Source organism: Empidonax traillii, unplaced genomic scaffold (genome assembly GCF_003031625.1).
Source record: "Empidonax traillii isolate 1590-97213 ecotype Southwest subspecies unplaced genomic scaffold, ASM303162v1 scaffold1468:size105214, whole genome shotgun sequence".
Taxonomy (NCBI): Eukaryota; Metazoa; Chordata; class Aves; order Passeriformes; family Tyrannidae; genus Empidonax; species Empidonax traillii.
Window position 1 is genome coordinate 41,662 of NW_020956661.1, and position 21,118 is coordinate 62,779.

At 43.3% G+C, this 21,118-nt stretch overlaps 1 protein-coding gene across 1 annotated transcript in view; it reads right to left on the reverse strand.

Moving 5' to 3' along the window:
- Positions 1-21,118, reverse strand: part of LOC114070200 (proteasome adapter and scaffold protein ECM29-like) — a 78,840-nt gene that overhangs the window by 17,306 nt on the left and 40,416 nt on the right. The window contains 4 exon segments of the mRNA XM_027907447.1: positions 10,326-10,391; positions 11,223-11,373; positions 12,453-12,574; positions 20,974-21,021. Of these exon segments, the coding sequence (XP_027763248.1) occupies positions 10,326-10,391; positions 11,223-11,373; positions 12,453-12,574; positions 20,974-21,021 (387 nt within the window).

The following is a 21,118-nucleotide window of genomic DNA, read 5'->3' on the forward strand; positions in this document are numbered from 1 at the left end:
CGGCAGTCAACTTATGCCTGTGTAAACACAGTCGCTATGGTAACCATTCACTGTGGAATTCCGTAAAGCTGACCAACAACATTCTTTGAACTTTTAACAATGTTAATGAAATTAAACAAGAGGTAAAAATATGTTTGCTTTGCAAGTTATGGTTTCCTTACAGCAATCACTCACGGATGCAAGACACGGGGTAAAGAATTTTACTCTAAGACTCCAAAACGAAGCTGCTGTAAGATTTAAGAGTGCCTGGGTACCATGACGGGAGCCTGGCTACCTTGGAAAGAGCACAGGGACTGTTGAAGAAGTTCAGATGACTCAGTTGGTAAAACATGGGACTGCGAATCTCAGAGCCATAGGTTCGAGACCCGCTGTGAAACAAAGTGCGGGACTGGTTGCAGTCCGGAGGGTCACTTCGCTTTTTCCCAAGCAGACCCCTCTGTTACGATAACAACTCAAAACTGACTGAACTCTTCATAGCAATGGTTTGTAAGCTTTTTTGTTAACAGCGCAAGCGACTGAAAGAGAAGACTGCATACCAACATTTGGAGAGCACGGAGACAGCTCCGGTGGGGGGGGGGCCGACGCGGAGCAGGGTGCCCACACAGCACCATGCTGGGAGGGGACCGAGGGCAGAGCCACTGTTGATGGAGCTGCGGAGTTGGGGAACTGCCGGTTCTGAGCCAGAACGGGGCGAGTCGCCCCGACACCATCAGGGGCCACCGCCTGCATTGAGGATGTCTCGGAAGACCCAAGGCTCGGCACTTGTAGTGTTGCAGTGTGACAAAACTGCTAAAACCGCAGCTGATTAAAAAAAAAATATTAAAAAAATAAAAATAAAAATAAAAAAAACTTTAAAAAAAATGGAGCTTTTAAGAGAACTTCCATGTGCATGGTTGGTGGTGCTTTTCACTGAGTTTGTCACAGTGTCACAGTTGACAGAGAAGTGGAACTTACTGAGGAATAGTTAAAAGTTTAAGAGATCTATGATTGGTCCTGGTTGCTTGGTTACTGTGATTTTGTAATTGCAGATTTTGCTTTTCCCCTTCCTGACATCAGGTTAAGGTAAATTTCAGTAAGGAATTTAAAATGTACACACATGATTTTCTTGTCTTCTTTCAGTTCACCCAACATTGTTTCTGTTATGCTACATAGCTTTTGGTATTCTATAGCAGGGCTAGTTTACTCATAGGGCAAGTTATTGTCAAGAAAGCATTTTTACATGACAAACATATTTTCAAATACAAGAAAATAGGAGGAGGAGAATATGCATGTGCATGAACAGGTGTTGGATCAAAAATGGATCTCATATAGGTTTGTTAAGCTTTTGTTCCTTGTATTGATTCCTCTTCAGGACAGGTGGAGTTACTGAACATGACCATCAGAGATGGCAGACTGAGAAGCACATGGCCAGTGATGCTTGAGATCTGAGATGTGTGGTTGAAATGAAAAACTATAATAAAAATCCCAGCTATGTGTGAATGGGGGATGATTCAGGTGGCCACCTTCTGAATGACTGGAAAAAAGCTGTATGAGTGTAAAAAGTTGTGTAGATATCTATGTGTGTGAACTTAAAATACTTTATAAGTGTTAAGATTTTAGGAGGACGCATTATATAGATTTTATTATGGTAAGTTGATGCATACTAGCCTTCAATGACTGGAAGCAAGTATTAAAGAATTACAGGTTAATGCTGGTCAAAATTGACTAAATGGTCTGTTGGTACATGGGAACTATCAGAATGGTTTTTGCCTATGGCCAAGACAAGTTTGCTTCTGTTATCTATTTTTGTGGTTGTGCTACTAATGCCATGTTTGGTGTCGTGTTTGCAAAGGGCCCTGCAAAGGACGACCCAGGCGATTTTCCTAGCACAAATACAAAAAGGGGTTATGCGTGTGTTTTTAAATAGCTTAAGACATGCAAATTTGCAAAATAGAGCAGCAATTGATTTTTTGCTTTTGGCCCATGGGCACGGGTGTCAGGATTTTGAAGTTCGCTGTTCGGTCAAGACGTGGAAGCGAGCTGGAACGAAGGAGGGAGAAGCTGGTTGGAATTCCGGCGACGTTACTCCAGCGTCTGGAATTGAAAAATCCACGGTAAGCAGTTTTGTGGAATTCAATCGAGTAGCCAGAAAGGGGAAACAAGATGGGGACTGCCCTCTCAAAAGAGGAGGAAGCGGTGGAAAAGTTTCTCCAAACTATCCTTTATAAAAAGGACTTTTATAATGAATGTGCCACCCTTAGAGGGTTGTTGGAATGGTCCAGGGCAAAGGACCTTATCCCCAATGTTTCTGTGGCCTTTGAAGTGTCTACTTGGGACTCTCTAGGACAGAGACTTTGGGAAGAGACCTCAAGAGGGTCTGAAGTTGTTAAAAAGTTTCCTGCTCTGTGTCGTCTGCTGGTGGATGCGCTGCGGGAGGTGGGAACTGAGAGGCGAGTGTCTCTGTTCGTGTGCGCAGCTTTAGATGGTGAGAGCGGGGCGGAAATGAAAGTTTCCGAGAGTAAAACTTCTGTGGATCAGCTGGTATTTGGTACTACGACCGCGCCCGTGCCGATGGCGGCAAAAAAGCGGCTTGGCTTAGCTCCAGCTGCGGTGGGAGGGGTGAAAACCGCGGACCTCAAGAGTGGAGCGGAGCCAGGGACTTCAACGGTCACTGCGCTTGCACTACCTGCAGCTCTCCCCCTCCCTGCAGTCCCTGCGTTGTCAGTGGCAACAGCATCTGGCAGCGCACCTGCGTCAGTGGTCGAGCCTGTGCAGTTAGTCATCGCAGCGGGACCTTCTGCGCCTGTGCTCTCAACACCACCTGCAGTAATCATCATGCATGCGTCAGGCACGGAGCCAACCGTTACGTCATCAACAGCAGGAACTACGAATGAAGCACAGGCACTGACAGTCGCATCTTCACCGAAATGTCATCTTTCTCAAACCCAGAAGAACGTGAATCACCTCATTTTCAGAACACCAGGACAGCCCCCGGGACTGAAGGTGCGGAGCACGGAGGCGCAGAGAACAGCGAGAGCGGCGGCGGCGCACGGAGGTGTTATCTCCCCTGAGCCACAGTGACCGTACCCCGGCAGCAAAAGCGGCGTCAACAGTGCAAGCTGTGACCCTGCTCCTGTTTGCTGAAAACAACAACAGCAACAACGATGCAGACTACACAGTATTTTGACTCAATCACCTCAAGCACTGCAACCCAGCCCCTCGGAGCGGCTGGAAGAGTGGTTGAACAGGAGAAAACAGCTTCTGTGGCTGCTCCAGTTGGGCATTAGTGACCCTTAGCATGAAAAAAAAAAAAAAAAAAAAAAGAGTCATATAGCAAAAAGAAATTAGTTTGTTAATGTAAGTGTAAAATCGTTTTGCTCACTGGAATGTGAAAAACAACATTGGAAAATGAGTTTTTCTAAATTATTTAAATTGATATTTGAAGTTTTGCAGTTTACAGGTTGTTTTTTCTTTTTTCTTCAGTAAAATTTCGGATTATTAGTGGGTAATAGAAAGGGTATATTGCTTAAAAGGTTTAAAATCATTTTTTCACAGGTCATATCATACAAACTGATTTGCCCTGTAAACAGGTTGGTCTAGAACAGTACAAAAGGTGTTCCTCTAATAGCTTTAATTTGTTTATCAAAACCCAATTGGTCTTTATTAGAGGGAGTGTTTCCTAATATGTATAAAACGTGTATAAATTCTTATGGCAATCATCTGACTGCTGACCATCAGAAACAGAAAGATGGTGAGAACTTTTAAATAGAAAATGCAGATGGCTCATGCTCAAGGTTTTCAGGCTTTACATGAAGGTTGACGTTGCCTTTTGCAGGGACGTCTGCTATTTTGTGAGCCTGCTGACCCTTAGAAGAGGAAGCCTCTGCTATGGGGAGTTGCATATAAATCGTATTATAATCAAAAACAAAAGCTTCGCTGTGTGAAAGCATGTATGATTGAGGTATGAATGAGGTGGCCACCTTATGACTGTTTGAAAGACAGTTGTGTGCAAGAGAAAAGTATTGTGTGGGTTTATATGTCCATATATATATATATTTGTAGACTTGGTAATGCATTACATAGTTAGTAAGAGTTTTTAACCAAAGAGTATTTTTACATCGTAAGGACCTTTAGGTAAAGAGTTAAGTGTTCTCTTGTTAAGACATTCATCTTTGTCTCGTCAGGGAATTTTTGTGGTGCCAGGAGTGATAGATGTTGATGCTACAGGAGTCATCCAACTCATGGTATATACTTTAACACCACCAGTTTTCATTCCTGCTAACAACAGAATAGCACAGCTAGTACATTTTAAGGCAATGGTGCCCAAGGCAGAATCACGGACTCGAGGGGATCAAGGTTTTAGTTCCACAGGTCCTCCTGAGGTGATGTTAGCCATAGACATAAGGCAGGGAAAACCTGAGGAGAGTGTAGTTGTGCAGCATCCTAATGGTCAGTCCAGCACTATGACTATGCTTGTTGATACTGGAGCGGATGTTACCATCATCCACAGACACAAATAGCCTAACACCTGACCCGTGGTGATGGCACCTGCAGGAGTGAAAGGGGTAGGTGGTGTACAGTAGACATGGATCAGTAGAGATGTGGTAAGCTTTCATTTTTCTGACAGTGCATCAGTGAGTACAAGACCTTATGTGTTGTCTTTGCCAGTGGGTTTGATAGGTCGAGACCTGCTAAGTCAGATGGGAGCACGCCTGGTTACTTCTCCTTTTTAGGAGCGGTCACTTAAAAGCAGCCAACCTTGAAGCGGAAGTGGAGAACAGAAAAACCCATCTGGGTCGATCAATGGCCGCTGAAGGAAGACAGGCTGCAAATAGTACAACAACTGGTTCAGGAGCAATTAGATGCAGGTCACATTGTTCCGTCTACAAGCCCATGGAATACTCCTATATTTGTCATTCCAAAAACTTCAGGAAAATGGAGACTATTGCATGATCTACGGGCCATTAATGCAGTCATAGAGGATATGGGAACCTTACAACCGGGTTTACCCTCTCCTACAATGATTCCACATGATTGGGCTATACTGATAATAGATCTAAAAGATTGTTTCTTTACTATCTTCTTGCATCCAGATGATACTGCAAAATTTGCCTTTACAGTACCCTCAGTGAACAAAGCAGAGCCAGCAAAAAGATTTGAATGGGTTACTCTTGCACAGGGGATGAAGAATTCACCTGTGATGTGTCAGCTCTATGTTGCTTGGGTTTTGCAACCATTTCGAAAACAGCATCCTGAGCTATTGGTTTCTCACTACATGGATGATATTCTAGTAGCAAGCCAAAATTTAGATATCCCTGTGTTGTTGTTGCAGTTAGAACAGGACTTAGGTCAGTGTAGTCTGAAAATCGCTTCTGAGAAGAATCAGAGACAAGAGCCTTGGCAATATCTAGGTTGGACCATTACATCTGATATTGTAAAACCACAGAAGTTAACCATTAACACTGATGTAAGACCCTTGACTGCTGTGCAGAAGCTACTTGGTGACATACAGTGGGTAAGACCTGTTTCTGGGATAACCAATAATGATCCAGCTCCTCTAATGCCTTTCCTAAGGTCTGTTGCTAAAGTAGGGCTTCGGAAAGATTTGTCAGACGTACAAAAAGCAACTATAGTTAACATCTCAGGTAGAATAACTGAAGGGTATGCCTGTAAAATACTAGAAGATCAGCCAGTCCAGTATCTGATTGTCAACTCTGGAGGGAATAGACAACATCCGTTAGGTTTCATCTGTCAGATAACAGTCAGCATAAGAATTTTGGAATGGGTATTCTTACCCTATCAACCCAGAAAGACAATCATGGCACGGCCTGACTTGTTTGCACAACTTGTCATAAAGGGACGGCGACGGATTTGTGAGTTAACTGGAAGGAATCCATCTGTAATCTTTGTGCCAGTCGCTCAGAACTATTAAGAGTGGTTGTTTGAGAAATCTGAACCATTCCAGATAGCTATGGCAGATTTTGAGGGACTGATCACAAATCATTATCCATCAAACAAGTTGTTGCCTTTGTTACAACATCAGATTATTGAACAGCTTATGTTGCGCTCAGATGATCCTGTGAAAGGGATTACTGTTTTTACAGCTGCTGGAAGGAAATTTCGATGAATAGCAGTGCCCTGGCAGGAGGGAACAGACTGGAAACAAAAATTGCTTCCAGGTGTTACAGGTTACACTGCAAACCCTTACGGTATCGAGTGTAGTGTAGGCCTGTTCAACCTACCACAAAAATGGACTAGGCATTAGCTTGAAAGTCAATCCTCATGATTTACAAGCATCGCAACTTTGGCAGATGGATATCACTGATGTTAATGAGTTTGGAAAGTTGAAGTATGTGCGTGTGTGTATTGACACTTTTTCTCATGCTATATGGGCCTCTACTCATGCTGGAGAAGGTGCCAGATGTGTCATCCGTCATATGCATGCATGTCTAGTGGCCCTAAGAGTCCCCACAGAAATTAAGACTGATAACGGGTCCGGTTATACCTCACAGCGTTTTCACAGATTCTGTACGAATTGGAGTATTTCTCATGTTACCGGCATAGCTCATTCTCCTACAGGACAAACTATCATCGAACGAGTTCATGGGGTCCTGAAATCACTTTTGCAAAAATAGAAAGGGGGAGAAGAGCTGGATAGCCCACATAACTGACTTGCAAAAGTGTTATATGTTTTGAATTTTTTATGGTTGACGGGTGGAAGATTGGACCCTCCCATTGTAATTCATAATACTTCTATGCAGTCAGGTTTGGTAAATCCACAGGTAACAGTGAAAGTTCAGTACAAGGACCCACAAACCGGAGTCTGGAAGGGGTCTGCAGAGGTAAAACTAACTGGCAGAGGGTATGCTTGTGTCCTCACAGATACAGGAGTTCAGTGGCTGCCTACACGTTGGATAAGACCTTGGAAAGGGAGTGATTCTGCAGACTAAGGTTGATACTGTGGTAGATAAGCTATTCAGAATTACAGAGTTTTTTCAGTAGTATTATAAGGTAGCTTTATAGTGTAGTATCATATAATCATAGAAGTTTAGAATTTAAAAGAGTGTTTTGTGTCAACTTGATATATTATCCATTAAATCTTAGTTTGGGATAAATTTTAGCATTATAAGATAGAAATAAACGATAAGTGTGTGAAGGTGTTATTTTTAATGGTGATGGATATATGTACTTGTGTGTTATAATATGTTAGTGGTAAGTTAAGAATGTATTAGTGTAATATAAATTGCTCAAAAACAAAAAGGGGGATTTGTGGGAGGAACATGATGAATGTGTGAGCAATTTATATTGTGTGTGGTACTTTTATAGACTTTTCTAAACTTTTACATGGTTTTATAGGTACTATAAGTTATAGGTCCCAAGATGGCTGTGGGTGTCCTTTCAAGAACAAAGAGAAATTGGTGCCAAGAAGAAGGTGGAGTTTGATAAAGTAAACAATTGCCTTGTTACCTGTTAATAACCAATTCTAAAGGTATTTGTAATGCATGTTTACAGCTGGACAGTGACCTGTAACCAATTGTGTGCTTCTTGTCACGAGACCTTGTATACAGATGCTATAAAAACCCTGAGCTATCCTAATAAATTGGACATATTTTAGATCTCATAGGTCGTGTATATGTGTCTCTGAGAGCCTCCCCGTCAACAGTGATTGACGGTTAGGGCCCTTCCTCCTGTGTGTAGGGGGAGGAGTTGTTGACCGAGATCTGGACCAAGATCGAGGTTGAGGTCGAGCTTGTGGTCTAGATCACTTTACTGGTGTGTCTCTGTAGTCATCTCCGTCTTCGTAGCCATCCTCATATTGGGAATATTCATAATCTCCTTTCATTCTTCCCTTAGAGTGGGTGGGTTGATGTTGGACATAGGAAAGATCTTTGAAATTCTCTGCTATGGTCTGTATCCACTGACACATTGTTTCTACATCTGGTTCATCCAGCTTTGGATGGAATGTTGAAATTAGGCGGTTGATGTATTGTGCAGGGGCACCTTTAATCACTTTTCTCCACATCGGATTAGTACATGGGAGACGCACAGGGTCTAAGATATCATAATAGTCCGGCTTACTGAAGATAAGTTCAAGCATGACCAGTTCCCATAGATATTGAATACCTTCTTCCGCAGTTGTCCCTTTTCTTGGAGAACTTGTTAAGTACTCTTTAAATGGATATCTCTCTCTCACCGCAGTAAGGATCCTAAGCCAGAGACTATGACTATATGGCTCTCGTGCAATCCCTTGTTCAATCTCACAGTCTCGTGCCAGAGATCCCAACTGCTGTGTTTCGTGACCTTCCAGCATGTGACTTCTAGCTCCGTTGTCCCAGCACCTTACCAGCCAGGTTAGAATTTGTTCACCAGGCTGGCGACTATAATCTTTTCTTAAATCCCGGAGCTCTGCTGGGGTCAATGATCATAATACTTCAGATGTTCTCACGACTCCCGCTTCTGGATGGACATCCCTCCTATCCATTTCCATCTCTCTTTTGACGTATCTATGTGGAACTGTCTCCACTCTGACTCTCTCACGTGGATGTGGAAGCGGATGGGCTTCTGACAGGTGGAGGTAATGAATAATCCTCCAGACCCTGGGATGAGGATTTCAGATAGTCCTCCATCTCTTCTGTGGAACAGTCAAGAAGAGTGTATTCAGGTGTCAACATTCTCCTTGGTTTATGTGTTCCATCAGGCACCCAAGTTGTTGCCCCTTCTTTCCTTGGACGCATCCCCCTCTCTTTTGGATGCGCCCCTAATTCCTTGGGACATGCTCCTTCTCTCACAGCTCGTTCTTCTTCTTCAGTTACACTCCTCAGTCGTGGGGGTAGGCTTGTGGACTCTGCATCGTCCCTTATCCACATCTTCTTTTTTGTTATAGGGGCAATAGTGATTTCAGGATCTGTGGTGTGGGCCCTGGTCTTGGTCATAGAGGTGGCTGTAGATGTTGATATGTGAGTTCCAATGTTCATAAAGTCCGTAATTGGAACTCCAGTGTCAGCAGGTTTGGTCCAAGCTGTGCTGGCTTCAAATGGCGTCTGGACTCTGGTCTTGGTGGATTCCATTCTGAGTGGTGTAGTTTGCGTCCCTGACTCAGCCTTAGCTTTCTGAACATGGTCTACAGCGGTTCGATAATCACTAGCCAAGCCCCAACATAGAGCAGAGATTTGGGTATTTGGATCCTTGTATGTAAGACAACCCTCCATTAAACGACGGGTTATCTCGTTAGGATCAAAGACCTGTGCTGGCGTGAAGTCCCAAGTAATGGGAGGTGCCACAGGTCCTATCCATTTACCAAAGTCTTCCCATTGCTCCTTGCCAACCAGGAACTGCCCTTTTCAAGCCCGTTTCCAAAGCTCCAGGTAATCCCTTTGAAGTATGGTCTTTCCTAAAACAAGGAAACCAGCATAACACAATCCTTCCAATTTTAAATAGTATGTTCATCACATTCATCATAAACAAAATTGTTGCCACAAAATTTAGATAGCCATTGGAGGCAACAGTCAGTCTGGGAATTTCTAGTATCCAGCGTTTAATGTCAAGATAGGAAGAATACCTTTCCCAAATGTCTCGCCAGTTGAACACTGTTGGATTTGGATTGTCCCACATGTAGTAACCTAAAACAGGTGCAGAAGCTGCTAAAAACACATTGAAAATTAAGAAAGTGGTCATTATTTATATAATTGTCCTCACTGTTCTTAAACAAGAGGTAGGTTGTTGTACCATGGCAGATCTTCCAGCACAGCATTTGGGCATCAGCAACTTCTCCTCCAGCAGCAGGAAACTACAGTGACAAACACCAGCAGCTGACTGTGTGTTCAGTGATATCGGCACTTTCTCTAAATATCTCCACCACCAAAGCACCGTCGAGGCCCAGGTAGGGATATCTAAGGCACCACAAGGCAATGGCAAGACATTCTTAAGCATTTGTGGCTTAAGAACGATGACTATCATCAGTTGGAGGCCCAGGTGAGAAGCTGGTTGTGGAACAGTGGGCCAGAGATGAAGATAAATGTTAGCTAGCATAATCCAGAACAAGTTGAGCCCCCATCCAAAGAGCAGTTGAAGGATGCCCTCTTCATCAAAGTAAGCAGGTCTTCAGGTGGAAAAACAATCCATTCAACTCTAAATGGAGTCAAGGTTACTCACAACAGATCTAAAGAGCAAGCACTGGTGACGGGATGAGAAGTCAGTACATGAAAAAGGAAGTGGACAGCCACATGGAGATGTGATAATAAAATGAACCGAACCCTGTAGAGGTATTCTGTAAAGCTCCCATTTAAATTCCTACTCTTCTCCTACAACATATTTTACACTGGAATCCTTCTGAAACAAGAACTTACCATGTTAATGGTTTCCATCATGGGAGATGACTTGACAACACTAAGTCTGGCACTATCCATTGCAGTCTAAAAACCAAAAAAACCAAAAGGAACACAAACCAGGAAACCCCCCCAAACAAATCCAAGTGTAAATTCAACATGAAAATAGTGGAAAGGGCAACATCAACTGTAACTCGCTACCTCACACCATTTCAGATGCATACAGACAGAAAGCAATTATACCTACAGTCTATGAATGTTTCCCTTTCAGAGGAAGATGGGTGTTCTAGCTGGAGTACAGGAACTAAAACATGCAGTCCTGACATCACATGAATGGGGAAAAAAACCAAAGGATGGAAGGAAGGATGGAGAGAGGGGGAAAAAATCCCACTCTAAACTACTGTTCACTTCCTTCTTATTTGCAAAGAGCTTTTCCCTCTCTGCAATGAAATTAGCTACATTTGCTTCTGAACAGTGGGTTTCCATCACTTTCCCAGAAGACTGCTATTGATTAATATGGTTCTTTGAGAAAGATTAAAGGACATTGTGCTGACAACATCCACCTCCAGCACACTTTGCTATGGCACACATTCTAATTTAAGTTATAAGAAGTACTGAAGTTAATCCCTTGGGAAAAATAGCAGTGACACTTTAAAGAGTTTTTACAGATTGTTTTTCACTTTCTAAAATGTGTAGTGGTCTAGGGAATTAAAAACAAAAAAAATCACAATCCTTCAAAAAATCTCCCACATTTGTCCAGTCATATTCCAATGATCAATTTTAGTAATTTAATAGCTATTTCTCTTTGCATCTTTGAACACCTCCCAACCAAACCTGCTAATTTTCTGTTTACTTAATGAAGCTTAAATCTTTGTTATATCTGTTCTGTTGATACTTTCTCATTATAGCTGCACTTACTTTCTCCTGATCAGTTGCAGAAAAACTCAAATAATTGAGGACTTGAGGCTCCAGCTAACTCAAGGATTCCAGCAGGGTTGGGATAAGTTTTGGTGCATGAGGTTTCAGCATAGACCCAGCACTTTTACTGATCTTCACAAGAGTGTTAATGCTGGAGAAAAGATTAAAGGGAAGGTCAAAAGAGAAACACACAGACTGAATTAAAAACCTGTTCTACTGTAATCCAGAGACAACAATATAAATCTACCTGCAAATAAAAGTATGTGTATTTTTCTGCTTAAGCCAAGTCATACCCTAGCCCTGAACTTCCACCTGATGTTATGTTATGGTTTGATCAGAGATTGTGATACCCTGACCAAAGTAAACAAAGAGACAGTACTGCAGACAGGTGTACAAAAAAAAATAACACATTCCCATGTTTTAAAGAAGTGCTAAGCAAAGTCACCCAGAGACATCCATTATTTCTGTCCAAGAAAAAATAAGTTCAAGTGACCTATTCAAATACCATTTGTCAGTGCAGACAGGTCACATCTCTCATGTTGCATTTTGACAAAGGGTTTTCATATATTCAAAAGGTATGAAAAAAACCTCAAGAAATATTTACTATCATTTGTTAGGAGCTTTCCAACCTTCCTAGCAATTATTTTTCCAAAGACCAGCTAGTTACACTCCAAGTCTGAGCTACGCTCCAGTTTTTTTGTCCTTCAAGCAAATGAAGGAATAAACAGAGTTACAAATTGATAAACATATAAAGTCCCTACACATCAAGGGGCATTGAACTGTCACAAGACATAAAATGTATTTGAACAGCATGACCCAATGCGGTCACATCTGGGACATGAACTTTCAATACTCACAACCAGTTGTGAAATCAGACCTGGCTGTTTGAAGAACTACCATAGGATTTTTTGTTTGCACGCAGGACAGATATGCCAGTCCCAAAGGACAGCTTTAGCACAGCACATGGCTTGCATATCAGTTCTCTTGGGAAATGAGAACTTCCTGCTGGGAACTGAACCTGGGCATTTGAAGAGAGGTCAGACACTCTCAAAGACAGGTAGAGTTCTCAGAGTTGCTACTTAGAGAGAAACTACTCAGCAGGAAAGCTCTTTCAGGAAACAACTTGTCACTTCAAACACAAAGAACATTCTGCAACTCAGGTGAGTAAGTTGGATCTCTTTGGGACAAATCATGACACAACTCCCAGCAAACATAGGATGCAAAACTAACCTGAGAGATCGGACTTCAGCAACTGTGCTTACTATGCCTTTGTCTAGGAGGCAAGGAAGCAACACAGCTATCGTCTTCTGACCTGCTGCTCCTTTGGAGGGATCACACATTTTCACGCAGACCTGGGGACAGGTGAGAATCAGTGTTGCAAACATGTACAAACCTCCCCCTCAAATACATTAAAGCACTTCCTCCTTCAGTCAGAGGAAGGCAACAGCAAATAGAGAAACTGCTGACAACCAAACCCAGGCTGTTACACCTTCATTCTCCTCTCCAAAAGGTACTTAAACCCTAAGACACATCCTTAAAACAGGTTTCAACTACAGTCAGCTTCCAGAAAAGGCAAATTAAGAGCCTAACAGGTCTTGACCTGAGTGTGGATGAAGAGATGAATCAAATGACCTCTCAGCTGAGGGACAGCCTATCTCAGCCACAGGGATTCAACCATTGCACAGGGCAGAGCAGCAACTCCCACATTAGAACATTTTGTGATAACATTTTGGGCCCAGATCCTCACTTGTAGCATTAAGATGTCATGCATTGCGAAGGCTGGGATTTCAAACAACATGACTTTTTTAAGGACTACCAAGCAAAATATTAAGTGATATGTGTACTACACCCAATAAATCTTGTCAGTAATAGCACCAGTGAAGAATATACTCCATTACTCTGTTTCATATCACTGAGGTTCTACTAGGCTTGGTCAACTAGATGAGTCAGCTTAGGTCAACTGTTAAAGTTACAAGAAATCCCGCCCCTAAATGAGGAAAAAATGGCATCAGAGGTTAAAAAAAAACCAGTTAATTTTATCCTTCCTTTGCTTGTACAGAACTTAACATCACATTACCCACAAGCAACAGGACTTCACCAGCATCAACAAAAGTACAGGGCATTATGTGGTGATTTTGGAATGCTTGACTAAAGAGCAAGCACTATGGACAAGCCATATTACTGGGCCTTAAGCCTGAAAGGCTCGCCCTCAGGAAAAGTACTGGCACTGATGTCAGCCTGCAGGAATGCTAACTGTGAGATAGCAGCGAGGAGAACAGGCGGAGAGAAAGTGTAAGGAGAAAAAGCGAGGAGAAAGTGCACTTGGATGCTGCGTATGATCCAATCACAGGATAGCAAGTACTGAGTGCTGAAAAGTATGTTTAACTATTCCTGACCAATCGTGTAAAGACGTGTGTGTAAAAAAAGTATATAATGGAAACTGTAACACATAATAAACAGGATTCTGCCTATCGATCATATTGGTCTGCGTGCAGTTTCTCCGTGCCCTCTCGGCCACATTTTGTGCTCCGGAACAGAGACCTGGGACCCTTTGGCTGTGTTGACTTCGAGCAGTAAACGGTGGGATGAAGGGGGAAGAGAGGAAGCTGGCTGTAAAAGTGTGCTGTCCCTGGCACTGGTTTTCAACGCTCTGGACGCGGTAAGCCCATCTCTGTTGCTAGCAGAAGAAGGCCTGGGTGGGAGTTTCCCAGGCAGCCAGGGAGGAATGTGGTTTGCCCTGACCAAAACGGAAGAGGCAGTGGTAAAACTACTCCAGTATATTCTCTCTACGAGAGGAATCAAGTATGATGAGGCTGCACTCAAGCAGCTACTGTCCTGGGTGAAAGGAAAAGGACATTCTGCGTCGTTTAACGATGCCTTTGAAGTGACTTTATGGGAAAAGATTGGGCAAGATCTCTGGGACGAGGTCTCAAAGAGTACCAAGGACATGACCAGACTATCTGTAACATGGCATTTAGTGAGCGATGCCCTGAAAAATGTAAAAGTTGAAAGGGAAGCTCACTCAGCTTTTGTTACCGTGGGACCGCAGCCGCAGGCCAAACCCTCCCTGTTTTCGGGACCGATAATACCTGGTCCCCCAGCAATAATCCCTTTACCTCCCTGGACACCGACTCCCTCACCAGCAGCAACAGGTCCTCCTGTGCCTCCTCCTGTTGTTCCCTCTGTGCCTCTCAACCCAGCAGTGCAACTGAAACCGAGAGGTCGTTACAGGTTGACGAAATCTGAGGAGGGGGAAGGGGGTCGGTCTGACCCACCACAAAACCCTCCCCATCCCAATTCCGCTAAGGACGATATAAAGGAAAACCCGGTGAAGCCCATTCCGTCGCTGTATCCACCATTACCTGATTCATCAATGGAGGCAACGGGGGGGGGGAAGAAAGTGGTTAAAGGAAAGAAAGTCTGCGGGGGGAAGGAGCAACAGCGGCAGGAAGGACTCCGAGATCGCCTGCCTTCTGAAAGCATCCAGCGAGAGAGGGAATTACAAAACGAAAAAGGGAACACTGATCTACGAGATTTGGAGCAGTGACTGGAACAGCTGTGTCGGGAGTGGACGGATGGAAGCTTACAAGGAATGTAGAGACATGCTACAAGAACTCGAATGGGCCTCACAGGAAGAGATCCATCTAGAAGTGCTCTGACAGCTAAAGCCGAAGGAAGAGCCTGGAGTCCAGTGACAAGAAACAGGCCTCTGCAGGACCCCCCTCTCCTGTGCCCCCAAACCACACCTTCCCTTCCTCCCTAGCTATCCCTTTTCCCTATATGGCTAGACATATCCCTACAACCTATCTCTCCAAGTCCCCTTATCAGAAACCCTCTGGATTCGATGTTTCCTAGCAGAAACCCACCTCTGTACCAGAACCTTCTATAGTCCCTCTATATAAACAGCCTTGTAATAAAGGAATTCGCCATTTTGCGAGTCATATATGCTCTTGTGTGTATGTATGTCTCATGCCCCTATGCAAGATGGACGCTGGGTCAGTTGCGAGGTTCTCCCCCGCCTCGTGATACAGCTGCGAGTGGAGATGCAAGCTACGCGGTGGTACGAGAATCCTGGACACGTGAATATGCCACAACTGAATTCGGGAAATGCTGGGGCCCCACACCTCCCCCCATTACAGCTTCCAACCCCTCCCCTGGGTTTGGGACTACCTGGGAATTGACCGCACGGGGCTACCGTACCCGGTGGGGGGGAAGAGGGAGGGGTGCGCTGGAAAGGTATCATACGGGATGTTTTGTTAGATGGAGTAATATTTCAACAAGCATATCTGGTAATTGTGGGACAAAATGGTCGGAATACTTGGCAACCTTTAGACTGGAAGATTATAAAGGAAGCACGACAGGCTATTCAGGCTAATGGCATAAATTCTCAGTACACGCAGGCCCTAATTAGACATATTTTTACTACTAACCTTCTCACACCAGCAGATATTAAACAACTGGCATCAATGCTGCTATCTCCCTCACAGGTGTTGCATTTTCTCAATGCTTGGTCAAATGCTTGTACCCAGGTAGCTAATACAGTTAGACAACAGGGAGATCCTCTATTTGGAGTAACAACACAAATGCTTCTGGGGGATGGGCCTTTTGTTGATGCAGCCTGGCAAGCACAGTTTGCCACTGAAACATTGCAAATAAGTCAGGAAAAGGCCCTCCAAGCATTTTTAGCAATACCCAGTGATGGTACTCCACAGGCTTACACCAAGGTGGTCCAAAAGGTGGGAGAACCTTATGGGAAGTTTATAGACCGACTATTTGCAGCATTACAAAAGACAGATTTAGATGACAATACTCGTAATAGATTGATGGATACTCTTGCCTATGAAAATGTAAATGAAAAAACGCAACAAGCACTAGTTCACTTGCCAAAAGGAGCAGGAGTTGCAGTTATGCTAGAAGCAGTTGAACGAATGATGGGTATGGAACAGGCACAGGTTATGGCAGCAGCCGGAGGGGCTGCAGTAAGGCCCTTGGTAGAACACCAACAGAAGGGTATGAAGTGCTTTAAATGTGGAAAAATGGGGCACCTTAGAAAAGACTGTAAAAAAAGAACAGGGAGGTTGAATATCAATAGTGACAGAGACAATCATAATATTCGTGAATACAAACAAAAATCAGGAAACTACCAGATGAGCGTGCCGCCCCCTCGCTTACAGACATCAAATCAGAGTGCCTGGATGACCACCCCGCAGCAACGAGAGGAAGTGCCGGAGTGGATGTGGAAACAGGCATAGATCTTTATCTTACTGATACCAAAGTGACAGTAATTGACACCAATATGAAAGGACCATTAGGACATGGATTAAGTGCACTACTTCTTGGACGATCATCCATTTCAAAACAGGGAATTTTTGTCTTACCAGGTGTTATTGATGCAGACTATACAGGCCAGATACATGTCATGGTTTATACGTTATCACCGCCAGTTTTTATTCCAAAAGGTCAAAAAATTGCACGACTGGTTCCTTTTAAAGGATGCGTCCCTACAGCAGCAAGTAGGGACCACAGAGAAGGTGGTTTTGGGTCAACAGGACAAGCGTTAGGTAATCTTGCCATGGACATAACTAAAAGCCAATCCCGAGAACTGGTAACCCTATGAAATCAACAGGGGGAAGAAAAACAGTTGTCAATGCTAGTAGACACAGGCACAGATGTAACCATCATTGCCCAACAGCACTGGCCCCCTTACTGGCTAGCGAGGCCTGCACAAGTGGCTATTGCCAGAGTAGGAGGGTGTTCTTTACCTATGATGAGCCAATATCCAATTCAGATGCAATTCTCAGACGGGAGTTGCATATCAGTTCAGCCATACATAATGGAAGTACCGGTATCATTGCTAGGCAGAGATGTGTTGGCACAAATGGGGGCCAAATTAGTGACGCCTTTTTAGAAGCAGTCACTGAAGCTAGGCCTGTGCTACTCCTGAAATGGAAAAGAGATACACCAGTATGGGTAGATCAGTGGCCGCTAAAGCAAGACAGGCTCGAACAAATTCACATCTTAATTCAAGAGCAGTTAGATGCGGGGCATATCAGACCCTCTACAAGCCCCTACAATACACCAATTTTTACAATCCCAAAAAAGTCAGGAAAGTGGCGACTATTACATGACCTACGAGCAGTTAATGCCATTATGGAGGAAATGGGAGCTCTGCAACCAGGTTTACCCACCCCCACCATGATTCCAGAAGACTGGCAAATTCTAGTGATTGATTTAAAAGACTGTTTTTTCACAATCTTTCTACATGAATCAGATTGTGCCAAATTTGCTTTTACTGTCCCCAGTATCAACAGACAAGAACCAGTACAGAGGTATGAGTGGATAGTTCTTCCCCAGGGGATGAAAAATTCTCCCACGCTGTGTCAAATATATGTTGCTTGGGCCCTACAACCATTTCGCAAAAGATTTCCTTGCTTGTTAGTTTACCACTATATGGACGATATTTTAATTGTTGGACGAAATATGGACACTGAATTGGTGTTACTCACACTAACACACATGCTAGAGGAGAGGGGATTAAAAATAGCACCTGAAAAAATTCAAAAGTCATCCCCGTGGAAATATCTAGGATGGGAAGTGACAAAGTAGACAATTAAACCACAAAAAATAAAACTGAATTTGAATATCAAAACATTGACTGATGCCCAAAAACTGTTGGGGGAACTGCAATGGGTTTGTAACATATGTGGCATCACAAATTATGATATTGCACCCCTTATGCCCCTCTTAGAGAATGATACAGATGCTTCAGCAGAGCGACAAGTAACTGAAGAACAAAAAGAGGTCCTGGATCACATTGCAAAAAAGGTTTTAAATCACGGTGTCTCACGTATTACAGAAAACAAACCAATGCATGCCATCCTAGTGAACACCTCTCTGGAGACAAAACACCTGAAAGCACTCATAGTACAGTTAGACCCAGAATTAAAAATTATAGAATGGGTCTTTCCAGCTTTTCACCCCAAATCGACCATTTGTACTAGAATAGAAGCCCTAGCTAGTTTACTAGTCAAAATACAAAAGCGAATAATAGAAATTAGTGGAAAAGAACCTGAATCTATCTATATGCCTATTCGTCAAGAGTACTTACAATGACTAGTTAGTCAGTCGATGCTTTTTCAACTGGCTATACAAGATTTTTCTGGACAGTTTAAAACACATTACCCCAAGGATAAGTGGTTACAGTTCATCGCTAAACAGGATTGGGAAGAGCAACCAAAAAGATCAGAGATATCGGTAGCAGGCCCTACCATATTTACAGATGCGGGAAAACGTTCCCAGTTAGCAGCCATTACTTGGCAAGAGAAAGGAGTATGGAAAAATCAGACATTCTCAGGAACAAAAGATGACTCTTTACAAACTTTGGAGCTTCTAGCGGTATATCAGGCCCTTGTTCAGTGGAGAGACGCACCCATTAACATTGTAACAGACTCCCTTTATGCTGCTGGTATTTTAAGTCAGATAGAACGTGCTTTTATAAAACCTGTTAATAATTTGCGCCTACGGACCATCTTGCTACAACTGCATCAGGCAGTGACCCTCCGAGAGGTAACCTATTTTGTCACCCATATTCGCAGTCATCAATTTGAGCAAGGGTTAAGCATCGGTAATAATCGGACTGATGCCCTAGTGTCATATACTCATGTTTCTCCTAATTTATTTGAGCAGGTTCACACTTCTCATCAATTTTTTCACCAACCTGCCAAAATGCTAGCCAAACAATTTCACCTCACTATGTCCCAAGCCAGAGAACTAGTCAGTGCGTGTCCAAATTGTCAAAAATTGGTCTTGGACTGGGTATGGGTGTGAACCCTCTAGGGCTTCAAGCGCTGCAATTGTGGCAGATGGACGTCACACATATCGCAGAGTTTGGGAGGTTCAAATACGTTCGTGTCTGTGTTGACACTTTCTCTCATGTTATTTGGGCAACTGCACAAACGGGAGAAACCAGTCGTCATGTCAAACGTCATCTACTAGCTTGTTTTGCTAGTTTAGGAGTGTCTCAACAAATTAAGACGGACAATGCCCCGGCATATTGTTCTCAAACTTTTCTCCGGTTTTGTCAACTATGGGGTATTTCACACATTACAGGTATTCCACACTCCCCAACATGACAAACCATAGTAGAACGTACACATGGCACGCTTAAACAGCTTTTGCAAAAACAGAAAGGGGGAGAGGTGATAGAGCCCCATGACAGACTTGCAAAAGCTGTCTATGTCTTGAACCTTTTAACTTTGACAGGAGAAGCAGAACAACCTCCGATAGTGACACATTGGGATGCGATACGCCCAGGATTAGCAACACAAGGGAAGAGTAAAGGAAAAGTGCGGTACAGGGATCCAGGAACCAGCGAATGGCTAGGCCCTGGGGAACTCTTAATAATGGGCAGAGGTTATGCTTCTGTTTCCACAGATGCTGGTGTACGATGGTTCCCTGTGAAATGTATTAAACCACACGTGGCAGTGGAGACCAAGTGGAAACCCAGAGGTCCGGGGGAGGGAGCAGTAACATGCCAAACTGGTGCTGGTGCCCTACCTGGGGGTGCTGGGAGTCACGGACCCCCCCCAATGAAACAACTGAATAACTATTGCCAGTGAAACAGGACAGTAATTATTTTTGTCTCTCAATGGCGACACTGGTTGGCCCTTCGGGGATGAGGTCTCTGCTATGGGAGTTGCATATGGATCGTGTTATGGTCAACAGTGGGAACTTTACTTCTTATCACAGTACTGGTGTTTTCCTGTATTCAACGGTTGTTTTCTTGGTTTACATGGAGTTTTCTATAAGACTGCAGTATTAATACACTGAGTGGTTGTTATTCACCAGGGAGTGTTTTTTATTCATGGGTTGTGTGGTTTGTTTGTTTTGGGAAGGCTAACTGTAGATGATTGACTTGTTTTACTATTCTCTTTCTATAGTCAAATGCTTAATTATTTAATTAAGGAATTTTAATCTTGTGTGAAAGTGTGAATGTCTGTGGTGGTCACCTGTTGAATGAGTGGATGAAAGTAGTGTGCAAGAGAAAAGTGTTGTGTATAGGTATTTGTAGTCTTAATAATACATTACATAGGTATTAGAAAAATCTTTTAATCAAAGGATGTTGTGTGAATTTATTAATCTCCTATTAGCGTGTATGGTTTGTCCACAAAAACAAAAAGGGGGATTTGTGGGATGCTTGACTAAAGAGCAAGCACTATGGACAAGCCATATTACTGGGCCTTAAGTCTGAAAGGTTCGCCCTCGGGAAAAGTACTGACACTGATGTCAGCCTGCAGGAATGCTAACTGTGAGATAGCAGCAAGGAGAACAGGCGGAGAGAAAGTGTAAGGAGAAAAAGCGAGGAGAAAGTGCGCTTGGATGCTGCGTATGATCCAATCACAGGATAGTAAGTACTGAGTGCTGAAAAGTGTGTTTAACTATTCCTGATCAATCGTGTAAAGACATGTGTGTGTAAAAAAAGTATATAATGGAAACTGTAACACATAATAAACGGGATTCTGCCTATCGATCATATTGGTCTGCGTGCAGTTTCTCCGTGCCCTCTCGGCCACAGGTGATGCTTATCTAGGGGGTTATTCGGTTTTTCACAACTGCACCTTACATTAGAGACCTTTTCAAGACAACAGACTATGGTAAACATGTCACTCCTGCAGATATGACAGCGAACAATTACCTGACATCATAACCATACATGTCTGCCTACGTGTGCATGATGAAATAAGAGTTTTACCTTGCTCAAAGTTTTTAGGGCTAGTTCTACTGCCTTTCGCACAGCCTCCTAGAAGAGAAGTCAACAATCACTGCTGCTATTTTTATTCTTCTACAAAATGATTCATTTTAATTGATAAGTATAGCACTAGTACTGACACAGCTAT